Source organism: Delphinapterus leucas, chromosome 19 (assembly GCF_059928025.1).
Source record: "Delphinapterus leucas isolate spDelLeu-1000000601 "Yukka" chromosome 19, BTC_Dleu_Yukka2, whole genome shotgun sequence".
Taxonomy (NCBI): Eukaryota; Metazoa; Chordata; class Mammalia; order Artiodactyla; family Monodontidae; genus Delphinapterus; species Delphinapterus leucas.
In genome coordinates, this window is record NC_143147.1 from 46,224,128 (window position 1) to 46,252,122 (window position 27,995).

The following is a 27,995-nucleotide window of genomic DNA, read 5'->3' on the forward strand; positions in this document are numbered from 1 at the left end:
CCCAGTGCCACCAGGCCCACTGAGGCCAGCCTTTCTTACTGATCCTTCTCTCTCTCCCCAAAATCAAGGGAACCAGGGACTGGGCCAGGAGGCAGCTGGAAGTCCCTTGAAAGTCTCCTCTGCCCCACAGATGACCTCCCCACCTCAGAGCTGTCTAGATTGCAATCTGCTACTATAACACTGAGCGCCTTCCGTTCCTTGAGGCTTAAGGGTGGTGGTGGTGGTGGGGTGTCACAGGGTCTTTAAACCTATTCTGGAAATTTAAAAATAAAACTAAAATATATAGAATAATATAATGAGCCCCCATATATCAATCAGCCAGCTTCAACAATGATCAACTTATGGCCAATCTCATTTCATCTAGAGCCCTCCCAGTTAATTTCCTCTGTCAATATTTGTGTGAATCTTTGAAAGATAATGACTTTTTAAAAATATAATCACAATTAAACTACCCAATGACATTATTTTACCATAAGGTTAATAATAATTCCTTAATATCAGATCTATAGTGCTCAAATTTCCAATTTCTTATAAATGTCTTTTTTTTTTTTTTTACAATGTACTTGTTTGAATCAGGATCCAAATAAGATGCACACATTGCAACTGATTGATAAGTCTCTTTGAAATGTCTTTAAATCTTTGGAGTCCCCCTCCAACTAACTCTCTCTCTCTCTCTCTCTCTCTCTCTCTCTCTCTCTGCCCTTGGGGTAACCAGGTCATTTGTCATGTAATTTCCCAGTCTGGATTTTGCTGATTGCATCTCTACTGTGTTCTTTAAAATATTCCTCTGACCTCTGTACTTCTTATAAATTGTATCTCCTGGACATTGTTTTTTCTTGTAAATTGTAGTTGGATCGAGAGTCCTGATCAGGTGTATATTCCACTTTCTTTGGCAAGACCACTTCATAGGTGGTCATAGGAGCCCATCTTGAGCTCCTGATTTTGTCCTATCCAGCTAGAGCATCCATCTAGGTGAACTGGAGGGTCAGTTCTGCATCTGGGTTTTTCTCAGTCTTGTCTCCAAAAGCCCAGCCCAGGTTCCCATGCCTCTGCTTTACTCCTGCTACTCCAGCCCTGACCTCAGCTAGCTGATTCTCTGTCCCTGATGCTTTGCCTTCCGCACCTGTCTCCCCAGCTTTCTGCCCCATCTTGGCCCGTCAATGTCTCAGTTTAATCCCTTTGGTCCTTTGTCCCCGTCTCTCCCCATCTCAATGAATGTTTGCTGAATAAATGACTGATTGATTGAATAATGTATCATCTCCCCAACTCTCTCATTCCACTTCCGTCTCTATGAACCTGTTTTTTGATCTCTGAGAGCCATATTTTCTTCATCTGCATCTAAAACGGAGGGTTAGATGTTGGCAAGAGGGACAAAAGAAAGGGATTCTCGTCATTGTGATCTGACTGTCGCATCTGCCTCCCAGACTCCACCCACATCTTTCTCCTGCATCCTCTTCGCCGCCTCCAGCACTATAACAAAGGGTGCGATCTGACAGTCTGCCACGAGAGGGCGCATTCGCCAGTTCAGGCCCGGACTTGCGCCTGCGCATTATGGGGCCCGAGCCGGGTGGCCCGTTGGAATGGCAACAGAGAGCCCCGCCCCAGGCTACGGATACGCGTCAGAGGTGCTTGCTGAGCTCGGCGGCTAGAGGGGGCGACGGAAGAGGGGACCCACGGCCTCTAGCCCTTCCTCGTCCTCCCCTTCCGGGTCCGGAGGATGTTCTTCCCAACAGGGAGGAGAACCCGCGTCGAGGCAGGGGACTGGAGACAATGCCCTGTTTCCCACTGTCCCCATCATTTATATCATTTCTCCGACTTGAAACACTTCCATTTTTCCCCACCCCCACGACGTTTGGGGGCACCAGCCTGAGGACCTAAGTGTACCCAGAATCTTACCCCCCTTTTATTGGTGAACTTCAGTCTTCAGAGGGGTTCCTTGAGCCTCGTGGCTGCCCAAAGCTATCAATCATGGGTCTGAGAATGCCAGAGACCATCCCTGGCCAAACTTTTTAGCTTAGAGGAGAAACACAGAAGGAGAGGGACTGTCTGAGGCTTCACAGCGCAGTATTCCGCACAGCTCGATTGCTGCACTTGGAGCTTACAGCCCTTCCGTTTCTGTAAAGTGGGGGCAATATGGATCCATGAGATAACGGAAGAAAACGTGCTTTGTAAACTGTAAAGCTCTGGAGAGAGTAAGGGGTCTTTTATTTATAACAGTGCAAGGCAGTAGCTGCCCAGGGCCAGCCCACTGGCACAGCCCAAGAGCCGGGAGAGGTCAGATTTAGCAGCTACCACTCCATGATAGAGGATTAGGAAATAAAAGAAACAAAATCTCACTCTTTTACCAAGGACCTGCCAACATGGGCCACGTTCACACCAAAACCGTGAAGAAGGTGGCCCGGGTCATCAATGAGAAATAATACAAGTTCCTGGGCAACGAATTCTGCACCGACAAGCGTGTGTGCGAGGAGATGGCCATTATTCCCAGCAAGAAGCTTCGCAAGGAGAAAGCAGGCTATGTCACACATCTGATGAAGCAGTTTCAGAGAGGCCCAGTGAGAAATGTCTCCATTAAGCTGCAGGAGGAGAGAGAATTATGTGCCTGAGGTCTCAGCCCTGGATCAGGAGATCATTGAAGTAGATCCTGACACTAAGGAAATGCTGAAGCTCTTGAACTTTGGCAATCTGTCCAACCTGCAGGCCACTCAGCCCACAGTTGGGATGAATTTCAATACACCATGGAGCCAGTTGACTCTGCTGTGCTGTAATATTTTCACCCTAAACCTTGGGACCAAAAAAAAAAAAAAGGAAAAAAAGAAAGAAACAAAAGACTCAGACTTTTTTTTGCAGATGGTATGATTATATAGAAAACCCAAGAGATTCCATAGGCATGTTGTCAGAGCTATTAAGAGAGATCAGCAAGGTTGCTGGACAAAGCTTAACATCCAAATACAAATAAAATACAGAATTCAGCAGTGTTTCTATACACAAGCAATAATTTATTAGAAACTGTAATATCTTTTTAAAAAGAAATAATTCACAATAAAATTAAAATTGTACAGAACCCAGAAAAATATTAGAAAAGATATCTGAAGATATTTGTGAAGAAAAACTATAGGCTATAAAACCATAAAAACTATAGGCTAAAAAAAGAATAAATTGAGAGATGTATTAAGTTTAGGGATGAGAAGCCTCAATGTCACTAAGACAGTTCTCTCCATAAAAATATGTCGATTCAAGGCAAGTCCGCTGAATATTCCAACAGGATTTTTCAAAGAGCTAAGCAAAATGATTCTAAAATTCATATGGGAGAGCAGAGGACCAAGAATAGACTAGACAATTCTGAAACGAAGACTTATTTGAAAGCGATAGTAATTAAAACAATGTGGTATTGGTGCTGGGCTAGACAAAGAGATCAATAGAATAGAGTGCCCAGAAACAGATACAAGCATATGTGGGAATGTGATTTATGATGGCAGTGGCATTGCAACTTAATGAGAGAGAATAGGCAACTCAATAAAAAGTGTTGTGACAGTTGACTTTTCATCCATAAATATTAATTCCAGATGGACTAAAGACCTAAAAGTGAGAAACAAAACTTTAAAATAATTAGAAGAAAATGTAGGAGATCTCAGAGCAGGAAAAGATTTCTTAGCTGAGAGACACAACTCACAAAAGATTGATTTCATTACATTACCAAAAAAAAAAAAAAAAGCTTTCTTCTATGAAAATGACATTATAAACAAAGTTAAAAGACAAGCAACAGCCTAGGTGATAATATCGGCAGCACAAAAAGCAGATAAAAAGTTAGTATCCAGGATATGTAAAGAGCTCCTACAAATCAATAAAGCAAGCACAGAACTTTTGAGTGCCACCCCAAAGGGCAGTCTTTCCCTTATTCCTCGCTAACAGGATCCTGATTCAAAAGTCAGGGGTCTAGGCTTTGGGTGAGGCTGGGCCTTCCCCATCCGCATCAGGTGAACAGTGATTGGTCTAAATAGAGCATGATAATACAGTTCCTCTGGTCAACGATTAGTTTAGGTGTGGACATGTATGCAGTTCCCTCCACTGAGACCAGAAGGAAGAGCTCCTGTGGGCCTCTAGGAAAAAGACACTGAGAAGAAAGCATCCACTTTCTTCTGCCTCTGGACATTGTTGTCTGCATGGGACACCAGGAGCTGAGGCAGCCATCATGGACCATGGTGGGGCCAGTCTAGGAAGCAAACCAACGTGATGAGGAGGGTCTTATAGAAAGATGAAAAGAACCTCTTCCTTGATGTCATAGTTGAGTCTCTAAATGAACCAAACCTGGGACTCCTTGTTATGTGAGATAATACAATTCCCTTTTTTGCTTAAACTACTTCTAGTTGGGCTTTCTGTAACTTGTATCAACAGCTGCACTGGAGAGCAAAGGATGTGGACGTAAGCAATTTGCCTGGAGGAAACCCAGATGGCCAATAAGCATGATAAGATGCTCTACCTCAGAGGCAGGGAATGCAGATTCAAATGAGATACCACTTCACACCCATCAGATTGGCAAAAATAGAAAGTCTAAGAAGAGCAGATGTTGGCAAGGATGTGGTCAGATAGGACATCTTGTACAAATGCTGGTGGCGAAAGCATAAACTGGCTTAGAGAGCAGCTTGGCAGTGCTAGTCTAGGTGACAGGGTGCCTGCAACCCTGGCTTCCTGCTCCGAGCTGTGCACTCCAGAGATGGGTTAGACAAGCACAAGGGTGTTCATCGCAGCCCTGCTTATAACAGCAAAACATAGAATCAACTAAAAGGCCCATCAGTAGAGGAACTGATAAATAAGTTGTGGCTTATCCATATGATGGAATAGAAAGCAGAAGTTAATATGAATGAGCCAAAGCCACACGTATTAATGTGGCTGCATCGTGGAAAACACCTCAAGTGAAAAAAAGACGCAAAATGATACACACAGCATGATGGTCGTTATATACATTTTAATAATACAGAAAGCATTACCGTATGCTGCTTTATGAATACTTAAATGTGTAGGGAAAATATGAAATTATGGGCTAGACTTAAAAGGTAAGGAAATTCTGACATATGTTACAACGTGGGTGAATCTTGAGGACATCCTGCTATTCGAAATAAGCTAGTCACAAAGGGACAAATACGGTATGATTCCATTTATATGCTGTACCTAGAGTAGTCAAATTCATAGAGACGGGAAGTAGAATGGTGGTTGCCAGGGGCTCGGGGGTGGGGCCTGGGGAGTTATTGTTTAGTGGGTAGAGAGTTTCAGTTTGGAAAGATGAAAAAGTTCTGGAGATGGATAATGGCGATGGTTGCATAACAAGGCAAGTGTACTTAATGCCAATGAACTGTACACTTAAAATGGTTAAAATAGGAAATTTTATGTTATGTATATCTGACAATTAAAAATGGTAATTTAAGAATTATGGGCTAGGGACTTCCCTGGCGGCGCAGTGGTTAAGAATCCGCCTGCTGGGCTTCCCTGGTGGCGCAGTGGTTGGGAGTCCGCCTGCCGGTGCAGGGGGACGCGGGTTCGTGCCCCGGTCCGGGAGGATCCCGCATACCGCGGAGCGGCTGGGCCCGTGAGCCATGGCCGCTGGGCCTGCGCGTCCGGAGCCTGTGCTCCGCGACGGGAGAGGCCATGGCAGTGAGAGGCCCGCATACTGCAAAAAAAAAAAAAAAGAATCCGCCTGCCAATGCAAGGGACACCGGTTTGAGCCCTGGTCCGGGAAGATCCCACATGCCGCAGAGCAACTAAGCCCGCGACTACTAAGCCCACAACTACTACTAAGCCCACAACTACTGAAGCCCGTGCGCCTAGAGCCAGTGCTCTGCAACAAGAGAAGCCATCGCAATGAGAAGCCCGCGCACCGCAATGGTAGCCCCTGCTCGCCACAACTAGAGAAAGCCCGCGTGCAGCAACGTAGACCCAACGCAGCCAAAATATTAATTAATTAATTAGTTAATTAATTTTTAAAATTATGTGCTATAAAGGATGCATTCCAAATTTGTGAGAGTGGGTAGGGTGGGCAACAGGACTGGGGATAAAGAGAAAGGGGATTGGGGCTTGGTGTTGCAGTGGTTGAGAACCTGCCTGCCAATGCAGGGGACACGGGTTCGAGCCCTGATCTGGGAAGATCCCACATGCCGCGGAGCAACCGGGCCCGTGAGCCACAACTACTGAGCCTGTGCGTCTGGAGCCTGTGGTCCGCAACAAGAGAGGCCAAGATAGTGAGAGGCCCGCGCACCGCGATGAAGAGTGGCCCCCGCTCTCCGCAACTAGAGAGAGCCCACGCACAGAAACGAAGACCCAACACAGCCAAAAATAAATAAATAAATTTATTTTAAAAAAGAGAAAGGGGATTGAACCTGTGCCCCCTGCATTGGGAGTGTGGAGTCTTAACCACTGGACCACCAGGGCAGTCTCTGATAGCATTTATAAATTCTGTTTGTTATGTGATTCTCTGAACTTTTCTTTTTTTTTGGCCCCTACCAGGGATCAAACCTGAGCCCACGGCAGTGATAACACCAAGTCCTAACCACTGGACTGCCATGGAATTCCCTGAACTTTTCTTATTTTTAAAGAAACTTTTCAAACTAAAAGTAAAAGTACATTCTTTTTCTTTTTTTTTTTCTCTCAGAAACAAGAGTTCTCTAAAGTAGAACTGCCCTGAAGTGGCAAGATTTGTCACCCAACCCTCACCCTCAAGGCCACCTGAAGTGCAAAGGATTGAGTGTGGAGCCTGAAAGCTGGCTTTGCAGACAGTACCTAGGCCAGGCGCATGCAGCCTGGCCGAGCCCGGTGGAACCAGTTGGGAGGGGAGCTGGCAGGGCCAGGATTCTCTCTCCTTTGACCTTGGGCAGGTGAGGCAAAGGCTGGTGGGAAGGTGACTCTGAGAGCCAGTCTCTTCCCCAGGCATCCACTGCAGATCCAGAGAGCAGATGAAAAACAGAAACCAACATCAAAACACAGGAATGTGTAATAATAGCAGTTGGAGCAGGCAGGAGAGAGTTCTTCGAATCTGCTGATGACAAAAGAATATTGCTCAATCTTTCCAGTTATTTTTTTTTCTTTGACCTCCCTGCATATCTCTGGAGCTCCGACGGCTATGGCTGTCTGCTTTGCAAAATACATATTTACAAACCCTCTAAGCCTATAGCTAAATATAGGCTTTCTTTTAAAGCAACTGACGATTTGGAGAAATCTTTCCTCTGTCCTAACCCTTCCCTGCCCCCAGCACACACACACACACACACACACACACACACACACACACACACACACACACACACCCTGACTCTTCCTTCTTGGTCTCCTTCCTGAATCTCTAAGAGGTATCTGAACTTTCCAAGTGACACTAGAATTCAGCGTGGAGGGTGGATGAAAGAAAGCGGGGCAGAGCATAGGGACCCAGGCAAGCCAGTCTCCCAGCTGTGGGAGGACCCCAAGGGGCACTCTTTCTGCAGGGGCACTGGGGGACTTGAGACACTAAGAGGAAGGAATGAAAAACACTTTGGGAGGTAGAGAAGGAAGGTCACCTTCACTCCAGGGATGATCCCAAAAGCTTTGGAGGAGCTGCAGGCAGGGGGTGCTTATATTTCAGAATTTCATATAATAGACCTTCAGAGGAAACGAGAGGCCCTATAGTCCAATGAAGACACACGTGGAGATGCAAATACCGATGCCCACTTTCAGTCATACCTCCCCACACGTGTACACGTGTGCACACACACCCATACACGTTCAGATATACATGTAATCAATAACAACCAAGCTCCTACTTTGTGCCAGGAGCTGTTCTAAATGTATTTAATTCTCACAACACTATGAGGTTGGTCTGTTATCTCCATTTTACACATGAAGAAATTTGTTGAAGTCCCTTAACTGGGCAGTGGCAGGTTGGAGAGTCTAACAAAGATGGTCTGGCTGCAAAGCCCATGTTCTGCTCTGTTCCAGAATTGGGAACAACCAGGATCACCTACGCTCAGGAGACACACTCAGACATTCAAATTTGAGCAAGTTGAGGAAATTGGGGCTTAGGGAGTGGAAACAGCTAGCCCAAGGTCACTCAGCAAATGCGTGGAGTTAGGGCTCGGTTCAGACCTTGTGAACCCTGGTCTCTTTCCTCCAAAACTGGTAAGTCACTTCCCACTTCAAGTCTCAGCCTTCCTCATTCCCCCTGGAAGGGGTCAGCCAAGGGCCGCTAAAGGCCCTTCAACACTGACATCCTGGATTTGAGCTCTCCTGTGTATAAAACATATGTACACATAGGCAAGCCTTTCCAGCATCCTCGGATTAGCCCGAGTCCCTGGCAGAGGAGGGCAGATGAAGGAGAGTGATTGGGGCAGGGGCCACTGGCTCACTACAAAACGACCAAAGAGCGGGGTCTAGGCCAGTCTTTGCTCAGATGACCCTAGCCACGGAAACACCACTTTCCGAGGCTGAGTCTCAAGGCCCCAGGGCTGGGAAGAGAAGGCAGCCTTGGCACCCAGCCTGGATGTGAGCCCAGGGCGCTAAGAGCTTGGGATTTATCGCAAATCAGGTCTCTCCCTGCCTTCATCACCTTCATCACCTGTCTTTGCAGTTAACACCTGGTGTTTAAAACTATGAAGCCTCGGGCTTCCCTGGTGGCGCAGTGGTTGAGAGTCCGCCTGCCGATGCAGGGGACATAGGTTCGTGCCCAGGTCTGGGAAGATCCCACATGTCACAGAGCGGCTGGGCCCGTGAGCCATGGCCGCTGAGCCTGCGCGTCTGGGATCAGAGGGCCCCCATCAGATTTGAGGGTAGGTGGGAAAACAGGGAGGGGCTTTATCTGGAGAATAAAGATTACCTCTCCCTATAGAAGCCTCCAGGCTTTTTAGCAAGAACTGGGAAAGGCACACACCCTATTTTCTGTGTTCCACACTTTCACCTCAGTTTACCCTTATCAGAGCACAGAGAGGCTAAGGGATTTGTCCAGCGTCACACAGCTAGTAAGTGGTGGAGCCAGGATTTGAACTCTGGCAGCCTGGCTCCTGCGCCAGCTTTGGGAACCACTCTATTCCACGTCAGAGGTAAGGAAGGAACTTCCATTCAAAGACCATCAGGCAGTTCCACAAAGGAAAAAGGAGAGAGAAAGAATGGCTAAATTACCCTGGGAGATAAGTAAGGATCTGAGGATCACAGCCCGAGGAATGAAAATTAGGTTCAAACCCTTCAGTTTGGGCGTAACCCTCCCCAAAGTAACCGCCCTCCTCACCCTCCCTGCAGGTGTGATTATTGCCTCAGGCAGGCAGGGACTGGGTGGAGAAGATAACAGCCCTTCCCCACTCCTCTCACAGGCCAGCCGGCCTGGCGCCTGACCGCGGGGAAGGAGTGAGATGCTAAAGCACTCATTGCTCCATAAAAGCTTCTTCGGGAATACTGGCAGGGGGTGTCGCCCAGGAAATAATGATCCCACTCGTTAGCCTCAGTCCTCCGAGCTCTGGGCTGGCTCCAACTGTCCTGCATCCCGAAGTACTTAAAAGAGTTTCACTCTTGGAAGTCTCAGGACAAGGGGGACGCAAGCATCCCGATTCTAGTCCACTCCAAGCTGCTGCTGGAGATGTTGTTGGGGGTCGGGGTGGGGAGCGTCCACTGGGCCTGACTTGGTTCCCACCTCGTCCTCCCATCCTTTAGAAGCTGGCTTCCCCACCTGGCCAGAAGCATGGGCACAGACCCCTTGGGCTGGGACCAGTTAGAATGACTCACCAAAGGGTGTGGGAGATTCTGGGCGGAACACCCAGGGGCCTGTGCCCTCCCCCAATCCACACAAGAGCCTCTGAGGACACCGCCCAAATCCCCAACTAGGTGAGACTTCTGTCTCACCCAACTTCTATAGTGAGGTTGAGCGGGGGCGGGGCCGGGGGCGGGGGCGCTGTGGGTGGGGAGGTTCAAATCCCAGACTTGAGCTTGGAAACCCAAGTCCCAAAGCTCCTGCTCAGAACCCAAATCCTTCCTCTCCGTTACCCTCAGGATTGCCAGCCTCAAGATCCAGTCCTGTGGTTCCTGGCCCCTCCCTGTCCCAATATTCAGGGTTCCCAGGCGGCTTCCCACACCCCATCCCCCACGCTCTTTTGCACGTGCTAACCAGTTTATATCGCACAAAACCCACACATATCCCTACAGTGGAGAGGTGAGAGGATTCCTTTCGACAGCCCTTCCAGGCAAGGGCAGTGGGTAGTGGGAGATTGGGGAGAAGAGGAAGAGGATGGAAGGGAAGAGGGCGGGGGAGGAGGCAGAGGCTGCAGGAAGGCCTGAGATGCAGGAAGCAGCTGGGAGTGGGGGGAGGCTTTGTGCCTGAGTTGTTCTCTGGGTCCTAGGGTCCACAACGTTCATCATTTTCTGGGCTCTGTGGAGTGAAGCTGTGCATCTGGATCTGTCATGGTCTAGGGGGTGGACCTTCACTCCCAGGCCCGGGCATCTGGGGAAGGGTAGAGGGCAACTCCAGGCCCCTTGTTGTGTATGTGGGGGGTGGGGGGAGCATCAAAACAGCTGCCAGGACAGGGAACGTATAGGTCACTGCCACCCTTCCCCCTCCCTCCCTACACACACTTGCACACAGTGGCCAGAATCCTTTAGAGTAGAGATACAAGCTAGAGCTCTCACTGGTGAAACTCTGGCCCCAGGCCTCCAGAATTCCTCCTCCAAAACTCCTTCTTCCTGTTTGAGAGGCAGGAGTGCTCTAGTAAGGCCATGAAGACAGGCATACCACCCCTTCTTTCCCAGCCTGGGTGCAGTGCAGGCAGGTGACAGGACACCCTCTTCAGAATTGCAGAGGGCAAAAGCCAGCTTCGGACTGCCACCTGGGTGATGAGGACCATCTCCTTTCTCTCTTCCCCTTCCTCCTCCACCATAAGGCCAGCAACACTGGGCCAAGGTTTCACGCCTTAAAGGGTGCAAAATGTTCCCTATGGGAAATTGTTAAAATGCAGATTCCAGGGCAATCTGAATTTTTAAAATTTTCAAAGTGAACTATACTAGGAAGCTCCAAGGACCTTGAAGGAAATGATCCTTTGCCCCTCCCCACTATTCTCCCTCCACACCTCGGGTAGAGGAGGGCCACACTGAGACCACAGTGGTTGGATTGCCAACCCCCAATATTTAGTGGTAGTGCGGTTATGTGGGTTGTGAAAAGCCACAGTCAGAGGTTGGGATGGAAGGGTTGAAGTGTACAAGCCAGCGTCTGGGGTCAGTGGAAGGCTGTGGCGAGGAACGGGCAGGGGAGGGGAATACAATCGCGTGGAGGGGAAGGGGAGGGCTCACAGGCTCCGGCCCCGGAAATCCGATCCCTTTAGGACCCAGAGGTGCCAGTCCCCAGCGGCGGCTGCGAGAAGGGCAGCAGCTTGGTCTCCGGCAGCCGCCGCTCGGGCAGAACCAGAGAAAGACCGAGGCTCGGGGCGCGGGGGGGAGGGAGGGAGGGAGGGTAGTGCAGCGGCGGAGCGGCCCGGGCCGGCCGAGCAGCCATGGGGGCCCTGGTGCCGGGCCCCCCAAGAGCCAAGGCCCCCGGCCGGGGTTGGGGGTGCCGGGGCTACCAGCCCCGCTGACACCGCCTCGGACGATGTGAGCCGGCGCCTCCGCTGCTGCTTCGCGGGCAGGGCTCGCAGTCCCACCGGCCCCGGCCGCCGCTTTTCTAATTTGGGTGGGGGCGACCGTTCCAGGCCGCTCGGTCTTTGGTAGAGGGGCTGGCTGTCTTTGGCAGCTTGACTGGGGGAGGCGACCCACACAGGGCTCTCGGAGATATTTTTTCCCTTTTTTTTTTTTTTTTTTTAAATCGAGGTTAACTGTTTTGGGCAGCTTGGTTTTGGGGGGAGGCTAAAAAAGGCCTTTCGGGGTTCCTTTTCTCTGGGGGAGGGGGCGGTGGTCCCGACTTGGCCAGCCGCCTGTTGGAAGGGGGGAGCGGGAAGTGTGGGGATGAGAACCCGGCTCCCCCCACTATGATGAAGACGGAGCCGCGGGGGCCCGGGGGTCCCCTCCGGAGCGCTTCCCCGCACCGCAGCGCCTACGAGGCGGGCATCCAGGCTCTGAAGCCGCCCGACGCGCCCGGGCCAGACGAGGCACCCAAGGCGGCCCACCACAAGAAATATGGCTCCAACGTCCACCGCATCAAAAGTATGTTCCTGCAGATGGGCACGACGGCGGGCGAGGCGGGCGGCGGCGCGGGCCCCACTGAGGCCTTGCGGGCGCCCGAGCGCGGCGTGCGCCTGTCGCTGCCGCGGGCCAGCAGCCTAAACGAGAACGTGGACCATAGTGCCCTGCTGAAGCTGGGCACCAGCGTGTCGGAGCGCGTGAGCCGCTTCGACTCCAAGCCCGCGCCCTCCGCTCAGCCTGCGCCGCCGCCGCACCCGCCGTCCCGGCTGCAGGAGACGCGGAAGCTGTTCGAACGGAGCGCCCCGGCGGCCGCGGGCGGCGACAAGGAGGCCGCGGCGCGGCGGCTGCTGAGGCAGGAGCGCGCCGGCCTGCAGGACCGGAAGCTGGACGTCGTGGTGCGCTTCAACGGCAGCACCGAGGCGCTGGACAAGCTGGACGCCGACGCCGTGTCGCCGACGGTCAGTCAGCTCAGCGCCGTCTTTGAGAAGGCCGACTCGAGGACCGGCCTCCACCGCGCGCCGGGGCTGCCCAGGGCCGCGGCCGCCGGGGCGCCCCAGGTCAACTCGAAGCTGGTCAGCAAGCGGTCCCGGGTGTTTCAGCCGCCCCCGCCGCCGCCCGCCCCGTCGGGGGATGCCCCAGCCGAGAAGGAGCGCGGCCCCGGAGGGCAGCAGCCCCCGCAGCACCGAGTGGCCCCCGCGCGGCCGCCCCCCAAGCCTCGGGAGGTGCGCAAGATAAAGCCGGTGGAGGTGGAGGAGAGCGGGGAGTCGGAGGCCGAGGCGGCGCCCGCGGAGGTGATCCAGGCGGAGGTGACGGTCCATGCGGCCCTGGAGAATGGCAGCGCCTTGGCAACCACCGCCAGCCCCGCGCCCGAGGAGCAGAAGGCCCAGGCGGCCCCCGAGGAGGAGGCGGCGACCGTGGCGGCGCCTGAGAGAGGGGTGGGCAATGGCCGGGCCCCGGACGTGGCCCCCGAGGAGGTGGACGAGTCCAAGAAGGAGGATTTCTCGGAGGCGGACTTGGTGGACGTGAGCGCCTACAGTGGGCTGGGGGAGGACTCTGGGGGCAGTGCCCTGGAGGAGGACGACGACGAAGATGAGGAGGAGGGTGAGCCCCCCTACGAGCCCGAGTCGGGGTGTGTGGAGATCCCGGGGCTTTCGGAAGAAGAGGACCCGGCCCCGAGCCGGAAGATCCATTTCAGCACGGCGCCCATCCAAGTAAGTGAACCCCCCTCCCCACCCCCGCGCCGCCCCTGCCACGTGCACGCAGTCGCCCCCGCCTCGCCAGCCAGCCGGGTTTGGCAGGCTGAGTCAAGCCCTGTCACCCAGCCCCCTTCCCAGAAGTTACCACCCTAAGGGGGGCCTGGGGGACTTCCAGCTGTTTGTCGGAGGTGGAAGAATTTTAGGCCTGAGCCGGGGTGGCCTGCTCTGACCTGCCCTCAGATTCCTGTGCCCGCTGCCCCGCCCAGCCCTGGGGCTCACCTGCCCTGCCCTGCGTGGGTCCTGGGACACCTGCTTTCCCTTCCTTTCCCAGACCTTCGTCCTCCAGAGGCTGCCAGAGGCGTGGGCTTGGGTGGTGGGAAGGTGTGTCTGTGTATGTGTGTGTGCGTGTGTACCTGTGTCCTCAGGAGAGCCTCCCCACTTTGGTCCTTACTCCACTCTGGGCTGGAGGGGCCTGGGGAGCTTAGAAACACCCCTGCTTTCCCCCTGCACCAGAGCTGCATAGGGGGATGGAGGAGCAGGAACGTGCAGTGGCCTGCAGCCCTTCCTCCAAAATGTCTGTAGCCCTCACCCCAACTTTACAGAACTGAAAGAGGGAAGCAGGTCTGTGAGGTTGAGCTGAGCTGGGGCCACGTGACTCGGGCCCTGTTCCCTGGGGTCTGTGCTGGGCCAGCTCCCGAGGTGGGGGTACAGGGTTCCACAGGGAGCAGGCACTCTCTGTGGTTTTTGAGGAGGCTAGGCCTTCTGAAGGGTATGGAGAAGGGAGCGGGTGAGGCTGGGAAACCCCCAGGTGCCAGGCAGCGGTCTCCTCCTTTTGCTCTTGGCCTTGGCAGGACCCAAGAGCTGTTGCTTCATTCTCTGGGTGCCCTGAAAGAGGGATGGGAGCTGCCTCTTTTTTGGGGACTCAGCTGCGTGTACACACACACACCACACACACACTATTTGGGGACTCAGCTGCGTGTACACACACCACACACACACACACACACACACACACACACACACACACACACACACACACACACACACACACACACACACACACACACTCTATTGGTGATTGGTTTGTGGGTTGTGCCAGTGCCCTGAGATCCTCAGGAGAATGTTGATGGTGAGATCCCTGGGAGAATTAAGAACCACAGCCCTCCTACTACCACAGCCTTTCCTACTACCCTCCATTCTTGGCTGGCACATTCAGCCTAAAGGCTCTTTCTCACCACGCCAGGCTCAGCTGTGCCCAGCTCCAAGTCTGCTTCATGGGGGTGTCCAGGCCAAGGAAAGTCCAGCCTTTACCCTCATCTGTTTGACTGAAGTTTCCATAACTACTCCTGGACACTGAAGCTGCCCAAGTTTCCTCTCACCTGCCCCAGCATCTTAACCTCTGTTCCTCTCCCACCTCCACCCCAGGGGGCCTGAAAAGTGCTACTCCCCGCCTGGGCCAGCCCCTTCCCCCAGCTGTGACCTCACAAGCCGTTTCCCCTCCCCTCTCCTCTTCTGAAGGTACTGGCATCCTGGAGGGAGAGAATTGAAGATTATGGGTGTTTCTTGGGACACTGAGGACAGAGGTGGGGACCACTGAGGCGGTCAGGACCTCCCCCCCCACCACCACCGGCAGTTCTCTGAGCTGTCTGATCCCCTCAGTTGGAGTTTGGTCTTTTAGCCCCGGGCCTCTGACTGTCTATATTTGACACCTTACCCTGATTTTTGGTAGAAAATAGCACATGATTTGGAACAGTGCTCTTTGACTCCCTGGTGACTGTCGCTCGCCTGTGTGTGGGAGCCTGTGGTGCGTGGTACCGCCTGTGCGTGTCTGACCTTACTGGGAATTTCCTCCCCCCACCCCCCAGTTTTTCCCTCTCTTTGCTGCGCCCCATGCATTGATACTAAGTCCAGGTCCTGTGCCCCTTGGATGACCCAGTTATTGCCTTTATGGAGGCTTCTGCTGAGGACAGAGAGCTCAATTCCAGGTTGTCACCTGGAGAGGGGGGCCTGGGTCCAGGGCCCCGAGGTAGGCTGGGCACATGGTGGTGGGCAGTGGTGAGTGGTGGTCTGGGACCTCTGAGCCTGAGGCCTGGGCTTCCTGCAGGGGGCAGGATTTGATAGGCTGAGAAAAGAGGGGAGGGCAAAGCCCAGGACAGGCTGTGAGGGTGTTATGGAGGTCACTGTGTGTGTGTGTGTGAGAGAGAGAGATTGCGTGTGCTTACGCACTGGGGGGGGGGGGGGGGTTGTTGACCCAGGCCACCACATAGACTGAGGGATGAAGGGAGCATCTCTGCTGGAGTAGAGGGTGAGGGTCAAAGGGACTCAGATACAGAAGGGGGCCAAAGCCAGTTTGCCGGGTCTAGGCACACACCAGCCCCTGTCCCAGGGCCTGGGGCATATGTGCAAAGGGGACAGAGTCTCAGTGACCCACCCGCCAGTCTCATCCGCCCTGTCACAGGCTAACCCCCGTGACCTTGGGCAGCGGACCTGGCATCTTGCACTATGTGTGGATGAGGTAGCCTGTCCCTCCCAGGAGCTTGGGGCTGCTGGCCAGATGTCGGGGGGTCGGTCCGACCACTGCACAATCCACAAGGAGCTTTTCAGGGTTCGTGTTCAATTTTCTCTGATGCTGTGAAGTTGAGGGCAGTGAGCTAAGTGACCACATGGACTCCTGCAGCTAGGAGCCCCCTTGTGGGAGTGGCGGGGCTTCGCGGGGGTGACACCAAACCAAGGCTGGGACACAAGAGTGCCGCTGCCGGCCTGGGTGCCCGTGGAGCCTGCTCCTGGAGGAGTGGGGCCCTGGCAGGGGCCTTGGGGGAGACGGTGCCCCACTTCAGCTGCTCAGGCCTCAGGCCCAGCCATCTGATAGAGCTGCTGCCACCCTTCGTCGCCCCCGCTTGGCTCCAAGTGGTGCTAGCCTGTCGCTGCAGGCAGTGAAGCAGGAACACGTCATGGTACCCCAAACGGTGCTCATTAACCTCCCACCAGGGGCACCCTGCCTGGGCCCAGAATTAGGTACTCCTGCAGAGCCCTTGTCCTAACTTCTCTGTTCTTTGGAGGAGGGTCAGGCTGGGGAATTTCCCTTTCTGCTGAGAGACAGCAGAGGGGTACAGGGGACAGTAAGGCCGGGTTCGCTGTGGACAGTGTCAGAGGCTGCCACCTTCCTGCTTTCCTTGCTTTCTACAGGGCACTGGGCCCAGGACCTCTGCCCAGGCCTCCTAGTGCCCCGGGGATAGGGGCGTACCTCAGAGAGCTGAGGTTCTAGAGGGAGACGGAGGCCTGGCTGTGCAGGCAAGGCCATAGGGGCTCCTCTGGCCTGCCCTCTCAATTGGGGTAGAGGTGGTCCTTCCTGCCTCCCTCCTCCACCCTGGCCTCCACTTCAGGTTCAGGTCAGCTGGGTCCTGGGTGCCCCTCTGCCTCTTTCTACCGCTCTCCTCCCTTCCCCCTCCCTGCGTCTCCACTCCTGTCCGCCACCCCCCAAATCTGGCATCCTCCAGCATCTCCTTCACTCTTTCTTCTCTTCCCCTCATCCTGTTCCTTCCTCTCTCCTGCCGTCTGTGTCCGTGCCCACCCTCGCCTCTGTCTGGGACAGGGGCTGTCTGTCCATCTCTCTCTGACCTGGGGACCTGGGTTCCTGAGTGTGACAGTTTCTCCGGCATTGACCTTCCTTTCCTACTCCAGTTGGCCACGCTCATGTGGTCGGAGCTGCAGGGGTGTAATGGTGTGGATGCGGCAAGGCTGGCTCCCTTTCTCTCTCGCCCCACAGTTCCGGAACTAGAAGGGCCCCCACTCTGAGCTGGGGTCATTGCGGGCTGGGGGAGGCCTGTGGCAGGAGGGGAGCACGGCGGGTGGCGCAGCCTGCCCGTTGGGCCCCCTCTCAGCGGTTTAGCACTCGCCCTCCTGCGGGCTCCTCTGACAGGCGGCCTCCTCCCCAGGTGTTCAGCACCTACTCCAACGAGGACTATGATCGCCGCAACGAGGACGTGGATCCCATGGCAGCCTCTGCTGAGTACGAGCTGGAGAAGCGGGTGGAGAGGTTGGAGCTGTTCCCTGTGGAGCTGGAGAAGGGTGAGCCGGGCCTCCTGCGCCTCCTCTCCCGTGCCAGCTTCCGCCCTGGACCCTCAGGCGCTTCCACAGAGACGTTCTGCTTCTACCTCTAACTGGGCCTCTGTCAGCGCCCCACGGCCCCACAGACTCAGCCCAGCCCAAGCTCCTACCGCCACCACCCCTGTCGTGTTGCACTATGTGCTCCTGAAGTCATCAGGCCCCCTGGGAGCACTGGGGGCTGGGTCCTGGGCTGTGTGGGCCAAGCCTTGATGGGAGAGCGACGGTGGAGGTGGGGGGCAGGCCCGGGTGGAATGGTCACATCTAACTACCTCCTTGTGTACAGTGAGGGGGCCGGGAAAAGAAGGGAGGGACCGCTATAACAGCATTTAACAGGAAACCTGACCAGACTCGGGGAGATCCCCAAGGAAGTGATGCTAGAGTTGAGCCCTGAAGAGGAGATCAGGGGAGCGTGTGGGAGAGAGGAGAGACCTGGTGGATTCAGAGGGTGGGGGAAGAAGGGTGTGCAAACAAGGCCTTGTAGACCACTTTTTTCTAAGATGGACCGGAAGTCTTGCAAGGCCTGGGAAAGGTATTCTAGAGACACCACACCAGGCTGTGCTGTGGGGTGAAGGGTTATAAGTGGATGGAGAGGGGCCACTGTGGTGTGGACAAGATGATGGCCGTGCAGGAAGTGGATGAACAACTTGAGAGCTTCTTGGAAGGTGGGATCGGCAAGATTCGGTGGTTACTTGGCTTCCACAGAGGGTACGAGGGGGCGGGAGGAATCCAGGTGGCTCCCAGGCCCCATGAAGGAGTGGCAGACAGGAAAAGCCTGTTTGTGGGGGAAGATCATGAGTTTGGATGTCAGAAGCCCGTTAGACAGGCGGGGGCAGCAGCTGTGGAGAGAGGAGTGGGTCTAGGGGGAGACAAAAGCGGGAGGTCTTGAATTATAAAGGCTGTGAGCAGGGATGAGACTGCTTAGGGAGGGGGGAGATCATCCCCATCGTGGCTCCCTCAGTGGTCCTGTGGCCACCACACACCTGCGTCTGCATACAGACAGTACCCCTCAGCGCGCCCTGCTGCACGTCTGTTCTTTGGACGGGGCAGAGGGCAGGCAGTGGCCCAAGAGCATCCTAGTTGGCTTGGCAGAGAAGAGGTGGACAGAACCATGTCCCTTCCCCAGGTGTGGGACATCCCCACGTGGAGACTGCTTCCTGAGGTGAGGCCATACCTCAGCATGAGGGTAGGGGATGGGGAGTCTCTCACTCTGTCCCCTGCAAGCCCCAGGCTGGAGCTCCTCACCCCACCCCCCTACCTGCTTCTCATCACCCTCTGCTTCACAGATTCCGAGGGCCTGGGCATCAGCATCATTGGCATGGGGGCCGGGGCAGACATGGGCCTGGAGAAGCTGGGCATCTTTGTTAAGACTGTGACTGAAGGCGGTGCGGCCCATCGGGACGGCAGGTACCGCCTCCCCTTCCCTGATCAGCCATCATCTATGGGGCGGGCCACTGGGCGAGGCGGGGCAGGCCACTACCTGTGTGGGGCTCAGATGTTCGTGGAGCACTACTGTTCCAGGTGCTGGTCCAGGCCCTGGGGGTACATTGAACAGAACAGACGGAGCGCTCGCCCTCATGGCACTTGCGTGCTAGGAGGCTATGTGTAGGTGTTGTGTGTCCTGGTTTTGAGTGTGTGTTGGGCCATGGGGAGGAGAGCACGGGTGTGGAGGCTCTGTCCTAGCAGAGTACCTGTGAGCTTTTTTTTTTCGTTTAGCAAACACTGAGCCTCTGACACTGTTGTAGGGCTGGTGCCAGGCGCTGGGGAGTCAGTGTTGAGGCCTTGCCCCCAGGAAGCATGTAGTGTAGTGAGGCAGATGGATGAATAGTGGATACCCAGAAAATGGTGAAACAGAGAAAAATACAGGGTGCCACTAAACCCTAAAACAGGAGGGCTTGACCTCTCTGGGTATCAGGGAAGTCTTCCTGGAGGAAGTGATGTTGGAGTTGAGACCCGAAGCATGAGCAAGAGTTAGCTAGGCTGAGGGAGTGGGGCATGCAAGGCATTGCAGGCAGGGCACCGAAAGCAGGCAGGTATAGCTGGAGCTAGAGACCACAAGGGATCAGGTGTGCGGTGAGGCTGGAATAGCCAGTGGGGGCATGCCAGGGAGGAGGCTGCTTCTTGCCTGTGTGCCTGTGTTTGGCCTCTGAGGCTGGAGGGTGTGAGTTCTGTGGGTCAGAGGGCTCAGGAAGACCCCCTGGAGTTACGGGCAGCCCAGTGACCCCTCTGGAGCCTCCCTGCTGTGTGTGGATTGCAGAGGGGGAGTGGGAACAGCTGTAGGGCACCCCTGGGTTATTGTAAGTTAAAGGCTGATATCAGGGGTACCTTGTGGTACCTCTAAGCACAGACCCCTCCGCGTGACAGAGGTGAGTGGGTGTCCTTGTGAGGACCGGGGTCATGATGCTGGAGGTGGGGTTGCCTCATTCAGGGAGCTTCTGTTGCTGCAGCCCAGGTGGCATGGCGGGCTGGGGTTGGGGGGTCAGAGAAAAGGAAGGAAGGCCATCCCTGCTCTTTCACTTACCCCCTCATTTGAACTTTCCAGAGCCTTTCCCATGGTCTCTCGTTGGCCGGGTGGGGAGTGTGTGTGCATGTGAGAGTGTCCCCACACGGGGCGTGTTGGTGTGAGCTGTTTACAGTAGGCTGTCTCCTCCATTTCTGTGTGGGAGCCCTGCGAGGAGGCCTGGCACTCCGGGGGGAGGTGGGAGTGGAGGAAGGAGGTGGCCGAGGGTCTCTCCCACGCTTTCATCCCCCTCGGCGGCCAGTCTGGACCACCCCCATCTCTCTCCTTGTGTGGAGAACAAGGGCTTCCAGCACCACAGCTGGAGCGTGTTGGGGGCTGTGCACCTGTATGGGGGCAGGGGGTGACCCTGTGGGACTGTGTGTGAACACAGGTCTCAGGCATTTGGAGGAAATCTGCAGACTCAGGTCTGCACGGAAATGGATGTGTAAGAAGGCTGTGTGTTAACGTGTGCGCGGCCGGCCCTTGCTGGTGTGCATGGCCGTGATGAGCTCTGTGGCTGTCACACTGGTCTGCCGAGTGTGGTGGAGGAGGGGAAATAGCTTGTGATTGTCATGGTGAGTGTGCTTGCCACCATTCCTGGTCCTGGATGCCTGGGTCTCACTGCCCATGGGCCTGGCTGATACCTGGTCCTCCGGCCTCATGCATCTTACGCAGGTAGACAAAGTACCAGGTCCCTGTGGGGACTGAGCCTTGAGTTACTGTTGGGAGGGGGGCCATGGCTACCCCAGCTCCACAGTTCGCCTCGTGACCCCCCCTAACCAGTGTCACCTCCCTTAGGATCCAGGTGAATGATCTCCTGGTGGAAGTGGATGGAACAAGTCTGGTGGGAGTGACCCAGAGCTTTGCAGCCTCCGTGCTCCGGAACACCAAGGGCCGTGTGCGGTGAGGCCCGGGAGGGTGGGGGCGGTGGGCAGTGGGAGCAGACAGGAGGCTCAGCCCTCATCTGGCCACTTTGACCAGCTGCCCACGCCTAGTTAAGACTCTGGGTGGCCCAACTTACAGAGGAGCTTTCACCACCTCCCTGCCAGAAGGAACTGCGGTGTGCCTATCCCCTGCCCTGCCTGCCTTCACATCTCTAGCCCCTGGCTGCTGCTAGCCACCAGCACTCAGGCTTCAAGGCCCATTGTCCACCATGCCTCCAAACTGGCCTCTTGGGCTTATTTTCCTTTCTCCCTGCCTGTCCTGACTCATTCATTGAAGATCCAAGACATGCAGGGAGAATGCCATCCAAATTGCAGTTTATCCCTCCCTCCCCTCTAGCCTGCTGATTCCTGTGAAGACTCTCCTCCCTGGGTCTGTCAATTAAAGGGGTTGGGTTAGAAGCTCCCTACGTTCCTCTCTGGCATAACATTCAAGGACCACTCCCTGCCCCCTCCAAGAGGGGCATTGCCCCCAGAAAAGGGTGGTAGAGAAACAGGATGTGGGTGGCCACGGAGAGGAGGGGCTGGTGCCTGGAAGTTCCACTGTTTCCTCTCCATCCTAATCTCTAGTTGCCATCATCCCGCCCCTTCCTGAAGCTCAGGGCCTTGGAGTGCACACAAGACACCCGTCTACAGCCCCAGGGTCAGCTTCGCCAATCCCCTGCCTCGTTTTCTCCCATGTGGTGGGGGAAGAGCTCCTACGCTGGCACCTCCCGAACTCCTGTCCCCTGCGGCCTAGCCTGAAGTTTGGCTGACATCTCCCCTCCCCACAAACTGGCCAGAAGGGCTAGTGGGCCTCTGCTTCTCCTGGGAAGGAAACCCAATAAGGGACCCCTGCTACCCCATGCATTATTAACACCCTGCAGTCTCTGGACTCAGTTCTTCCATTTCACCTCCCTGGGAGGACCTGGATGTGGAGAGGGGAATACCAGCGGGGAGGATGGTGGCATTTTCTGGCCGAGGACAGAGACAAAGGGAACGATGCTGGTGCCTCTGCAGATTTATGATTGGCCGGGAGCGGCCGGGTGAGCAGAGTGAGGTGGCCCAGCTAATTCAGCAGACCCTGGAACAGGAGCGATGGCAGCGGGAGATGGAGCAGAGATACGCCCAGTACGGGGAGGATGACGAGGAGGTAGGGGCTCCGCCTGGCTGGCAGCGTCATCGCCCCCTGGTGGCTTGATGGAGTATTATAGCCGTCCTCTGCCTCTGCCACTTTCCAGGCCTTGTGAAGAACCCCAGAGCAACGCTCCTATCCTGGGGGAGCCCCCAGTCTGAGGGAGGCGATGCAGACCTTTCCCTTAAAGAACCTCTAGTCTGATGGAAGAGTCACACCCTCTGTCTTCAGAAAGCCTTCCTGGTCCTACAAGAAAAACGTAGTTCTCTCTAAGAGCCCCCACTCTGAGGGGACCTAGTCTGAGGAAGGAGACAGTTCCAGACCTCAGGGGACCTGCTGTGTGAGGGGGAAAGCAGAGGCTGTTTCTTCAGGGCCCTCAGTCTTACAGGGGAATTACCCCTGTCTTCTGGGGACTCTCCAGGCTGTTGGGGGTAGACACCAACCGTGCCCCTGGGTGGCCCCCAGTCTGATGAGGGCGGCGTGAACCACAGCCCTGGGGGGCCCCCAGTCCTCAGGGCTGAGGGAGGTTGTGGTGGGCAGGGTGCACAGCCGCCTGTCTCCCTTCGCAGACAGGAGAATACGCCACTGACGAGGATGAGGAGCTGAGCCCCACGTTTCCAGGTGGCGAGATGGCCATCGAGGTGTTCGAGCTGGCAGAGAACGAGGATGCCTTGTCCCCTGTGGACATGGAGCCTGAGAAGCTGGTGCACAAGTTCAAGGAGGTGGGCAGAGGGGTCCCTGGGCTGGTGGAAGGCAAGGGCAGGCTGGTATCCAGCCCCGCAGTACTGCCTACCCCAGCCCCAGCTGAGTGCCTGCGCCCCTGCCCCCACAGCTCCAGATCAAGCATGCCGTGACCGAGGCGGAGATCCAGCAGCTGAAAAGAAAGGTAAGAGCGGCGGGGAGTGGGGGCGGGGCGCTGGGGGAACGACCCCTCCACCCTCACACTGCACACGCCGGCCCTTGCCCCCCACCCACAGGTGCGTGCAGAACCAGCCGCTCTGAGGTGAGGGAGGGTAGTGTTAAGAGCGCAAGCTCTGGACCCATCTCTCCACCACTCACTTGCTGCTCTGGGTCTCATTCTCCTCACCTGTAAAATGGGTTGATAACAGTGCCAACACCGTAGGATCACTGTGAGGATAAAATAGAATAATACGCGTAAAGTCCCTAGTACAGTGTCTGACACATAATAGGTGCTCAATAAAAAGTTGTGCTATTAGCCGTCAGCATTCTAACAGCTGAACGTGGATGTCTTCACGTTCACACAGTCCCACACGTGTCCTCTACATACAAGCCCAGCGGTAAACGTAAACCATCCAGGGGTCCGTGCACCAGCCCCGAACCCAGGCACATGGTACCCACAGACTCACTCACCCAGACACCTAGAGACACCCACTCTGCTCAGACATAACACGGGGACAACGGACCCATGCTTCACGTGGCAATACCTCTGTGCCCGTCTGCTGTGTCCGTCCGCTGTGAGACGCAAGAAGAGTGTCACAGGACCTGCGCATTCTCACAGAGATGATGCTAGCAGTTGGTGCACACACGTGACATCTACAAACACACATATGTGCTATGTACAGACACCCACATGAGCACACTGGGTGCCAACACCCTCACAGGCATAGATACACAGACTTCTGATACACAGTCTGTACTGGGTCCCTGCTGGGCCTGGACATTAGGAGTCCCAGTTCCCCTGGGGCTTCCAGTGTGGCAGGGAGAGGCAGGGGCACATAGGGACTGTGCAGACATGGTGCACCCAGGTACACACATGTGCACTCCCATATGTGGGCTTAGACCAGCACACCTGGAGAGAGGAGAGTGTGAAACAGCCCCAGGGGGAGGGCAGGGTTTAGATGACTGAGGCAGGGGAAGGGCATTCCTGGCAGGGAGACCAGCGTGAGCTTGGAGGCTGGCTTTGGAAGGAGGCCCACAGGCTGTGGCAGCTGTTCCTGTGGGGGAGAAGTGGGAGACAGCTGGACTGCCAGGGTGGGCTACGCTTGCAGTGTCCTGACACCCTGCTAAGGGCTCCAGCCTTGATTCTTTGGCCGTATGGGGCCACGAGGGGGAAGGTCACTGCCGACAAAGTGGGAGGCATGGGGGTGAGCAGGACTTGGAGGCCGGCGAACCAGTTAGAAACCCGGGTGATGTCCCGGCAGGGATGGGCAGGGCTGCCCAGGGCACAGGCAGAGGGAATGGATAGGAAGGGCGGATTTGAGTTGCATTTTCTAGGGTGAGGTGACAGGCCATGTTCCTGGGTAGATGCAGAGCATGAAGGGGAGGAACTGCTGGGCGCCTTCTAAGTGCTCAGCACCGTCTAGGACCTGTGATGGGCGAAAGCAGATTTGATCCTTGCCCTTGTGCGGCTTAGCGTCTCTGCACCGACACTGGTATCACAGGAGCTGACGCGGGCTCTAGAGGAGAGGACAGGGCCGCGGAGCTCCTAGAGCCAGCAGAGCCTGATGCAGCCGGGCTGTGTGTGGGCCGTGCTGTCAGAGGGGAATCACGGGAGACATCTTGGGAAGTGATGCACTAAGGAGAGGCCCTAACGGTGAGCTAGTGGGAAATGACGAGGCGGTGGGAGGGTAGGTGTGGGCATTCCAGGCACAGGGAACGGGGAGGCAAAGGCCCTGCAGCAAGAGGGAATGTGGCAGGTCTGGGGATGTGCACGAAGGCCCGTGTGGCTGGGACACAGAGGGCAAGGGGTGTTTGCAGCCAACGAGGTTTGAGGGGCAGGCAGTGGGGCTTGAAGCTGAGCCCTGGGGTGGCAGTGAGATGATGGTACCTTTGGATGGAGGTGGGCTAGTCAGAAAAGGAGGAATAGGTTTGTGTGGGTGGGGGCAGGGTGCCTCTGAGGAGCTGGGAGTAAATTTGGGCTGGAGGTACGGGGCTCAGTACACAGAGGTGGTGAAGGAGGTGAGTAGAGAGAGAACAGAGTCCCCAGGACTGGGCTGTGGGCGCTGGGAGGTCTGCACTGGGGTGGCCAGGGAGCTGGGAGAGGAGCCAGGACTGTTGAGGAAGCCACAGAAGCCAGGGCTGCAGAGAGGGGATAGAGGGCAATGGTGACCCTCACCTGCCCTGCTCCTTTACCTCCACCATCTCACTGTGAGCTTGGCAAGGAAGGACTCACTCCTGCTTTACAGATGGGAGGACTAAGGCTTAAGACAGAAGTGGCCTTACCCCAAGTCCCCAAGCTAATCAGCGACGATCCTGGGCCTCCGGCCTTCTAGGAGCGTGGCACGCGTCAGGGCCCCCGGCTGGGAAGGCTGAGGTTGTGGTCCCACCTCCTCCCTCTCCAGCTTTCGGTTCTCAGGCTCAGCCAAGGAGAGTCAGTAGTTGGGGGGGCAGTGGGCTCCATATCTGCAGGAATCATCCAACGACTCTGGCCCCCGCCAACCCAGGGGTGTTTCTTCCTCTCAGCTGCAGAGCCTGGAGCAGGAGAAGGGGAGGTGGCGGCTGGAGAAGGCCCAGCTGGAGCAGAGTGTGGAGGAGAACAAGGAGCGCATGGAAAAACTGGAGGGCTACTGGGGCGAGGCCCAGAGCTTGTGCCAGGCTGTGGACGAGCACCTGCGGGAGACCCAGGCCCAGTACCAGGCGCTGGAGCGCAAGTACAGCAAGGCCAAGCGCCTCATCAAGGACTACCAGCAGAAGTACGTGGCTGGGGGCTGGGGTTCCTGGGCCTAGGGGGGACTGAGAGGCCTGTGGTGGCATTCCCTCCCCACCCCAGCCAAGTAGGGAGGCAAGGAGCACAGAAGTTGGAGGGCCCTGCGGTGGGGATGCCTGGGTTTGTAATGACTGGGCGCCAGAGGCAACGAGCCAGGCCCCAGAGGCTTTGGGAAGAGCTGGGACCTCCCGACCTGAGAACAAGGAGCCGGCAAAAGCTGCCCAGGTGGAGCCGAGGACGGGGCTGAGGACCCTGAGACTCTCTGGATGGAAGCTAGACCAGACACCCTTACCCACTGTCTGTCTCCCACTGGTACCCAGGGAGATTGAGTTCCTGAAAAAGGAGACGGCACAGCGCCGGGTTCTAGAGGAGTCAGAGCTGGCGAGGAAGGAAGAGATGGACAAGCTCCTGGACAAGGTAGGCCCAGGGGTGCCCTAGGGGCAGGCAGGTCAGCCCCCCTCTGGCACCCACCCTGTGGATCCTGCAGGGAGAGAGAGGAGTCATGCTGCTGGCTGGGAGCTCAGGGTCATGTCTCCTTCAGGGGGGCCCGAAGGGCAGGGACCATGCATGCCCAGCGCCCAGGCCTGACTCCCTCTCCCCTTTGTTTTTCAGATCTCGGAACTGGAAGGAAACCTGCAAACACTGAGGAATTCCAATTCTACTTAACAGGAATCATTCCTTGACCGGACAATAACTAATCCCCTCCCATTGTCCTCCTCCCTCCCCTGTCCTCAATACTTCACCCCGCCCCCTACCAGCCTGGGGACAGGTGCCCCGACTCCCCCACCCCTCCACCCCACCTCCCCCAGCTTCAGGGACCAGAGGGCCCATATTACAGGCCCCCTTAAGGTGGCCCCGGGCAGACAGGTGGCTGGAAGGATGGCCTCCTTCTAGCCTGTGGGGCTGAGGCACAGAGGCCATGGGATGCCAAGGGCTGGCCTGGGTGGTGGATGGACACGAGGACCTGCAGACCAAACTGCCAGACGTTACAGCCTCCAGCCTTTGTCTCTGGACTGGAAAGGGGCCGGGGGCTCTCCCAGCACCTCACCACCTGGAGGCTGCTCCCTGCTCACGGGGCTCCTAGGCGGCCCCTGGGCCTCTTGACTTGAGTCTACCTTCCTGTCCCTTCCCCGCTCCCCCGTCATCGTGCTGTTCTGTTGCATCCTGACCCTCCTGCTGGGAGGGGTTGCCTCTACACCTCTCCTGCCATCCCTGTCTGCCCTCCCAGGATGGGTAGAGTCTACCCAGAGCCTGGAGGCTGGGCCTGGCCCTGCACTGATTTCTCACGTATCCTTCGTGAAAAGGGGAGAGTCCGGGACACCTGATGTCCAGCTCCCCCTTTTCTTGGGGCAGCAGCCCTCAGTTTCTCCTTGTGCCTCCCCTGCCCCCCAGGTGCCAAATAGCCATAACCTCTTCCTGGAACTGTTCTGCGGCCTCTTTGGGGACCAGGTTTCCTGGCCAACCCTGGGAATGAGCTGGAGGAGAGGAGGTCAGCTTAGGGGGCCTGGTTTTAGGTGAGGGGAACATTTGTCACTGGAGAGCCAGGCCCTGTCCTGCCCTACGCAGGGCCACACCTGGAAGCCTTGTACTAACATGGCAGAGATTCAGCCTCACCCCACCCACACCCACAGTTTTCCAATGTTTTGACTGGAGGGCAAAATTTTACTACTTTTCATCTTTTTGGAGACCAGGGCTGCCCTGCTGGCAGCCTGCTTTCTAAGTGAAATCAACTCCGTTTCCCCACTTTAACCCCAAATTGGGGCTTGGACCAAGGGAGGTGAGACCCTCACCCCAGGTCCCCTCCCCTTTCAGATTACATCTCTCATTTTGCCTCTTCCTCATGCCCCTGCCTCGGCCTGGGTTTTTGTTCTTTTTTTAAAAAACGACGCTTGTTCCATCCATTTTGGCTTTTCCTCGTCCCCTGTAAATAGACCATGCCATCGATCAGTATTTCTCAGCACCCACTTCCTGCCCCCAGACGTGCGCCTACCCCCGAAGGAGCTGGCTGTCTCAGTGCCTGGGCCCATGCACTTCACCTCCTCGGCCTCAGCAGATGGAGGGGGCGGGGCTGGGTGGGCGGGGCTGTGGGGGGGTGCTTCTGGTTTCTCCGGCCGGGGCCACCTCTGTCCCGCCTTCCACAGGACTGCGTCTCTGTATATAATATATATATGTATGTATTGTTCCCGGTTTTGTACGGACCATGCCCTCTGTCAGGTCGTCCCCATAAACGCAGCCCCCAGAGCCTTGCTGCCTGGTTTCTTGATTCGCAGGAGGGGGTGGGGGGCAGAGATGCCAGTCTGAGCCCAGTGGTCTCCCACTAGTGCTACCTCTGACCCTGAGGATCTTTATACTGAGAACCCTT

The 27,995-nt window shown here is 55.9% G+C and overlaps 1 protein-coding gene and 1 pseudogene across 2 annotated transcripts; both read left to right on the plus strand.

Moving 5' to 3' along the window:
- The first annotated feature begins 1,961 nt into the window (after window positions 1-1,961).
- LOC149746752 (small ribosomal subunit protein eS17 pseudogene) lies at window positions 1,962-3,998 on the plus strand (annotated as a pseudogene).
- A 7,445-nt stretch (window positions 3,999-11,443) lies between these two features.
- PPP1R9B (protein phosphatase 1 regulatory subunit 9B) lies at window positions 11,444-27,874 on the plus strand. 2 transcript variants are annotated; one of them, XR_002642636.2, is made up of 10 exons: window positions 11,444-13,322; window positions 17,243-17,375; window positions 18,698-18,818; window positions 20,710-20,814; window positions 21,852-21,984; window positions 22,536-22,688; window positions 22,799-22,852; window positions 25,371-25,619; window positions 25,954-26,050; window positions 26,246-26,271. XR_002642636.2 is itself a non-coding variant. In XM_022558184.3 (10 exons), exons 1-10 carry the CDS (start codon window positions 11,958-11,960, stop codon window positions 26,297-26,299), a joined length of 2,445 nt encoding a protein of 814 aa, XP_022413892.1. In that variant the 5' UTR covers window positions 11,445-11,957; the 3' UTR covers window positions 26,300-27,874. The 2 variants fall into 2 exon arrangements, 1 of the variants encoding a protein (XP_022413892.1); XM_022558184.3 differs by having other exon boundaries at window positions 11,445-13,322; window positions 25,390-25,619; window positions 26,246-27,874.
- Window positions 27,875-27,995: the final 121 nt, after the last annotated feature.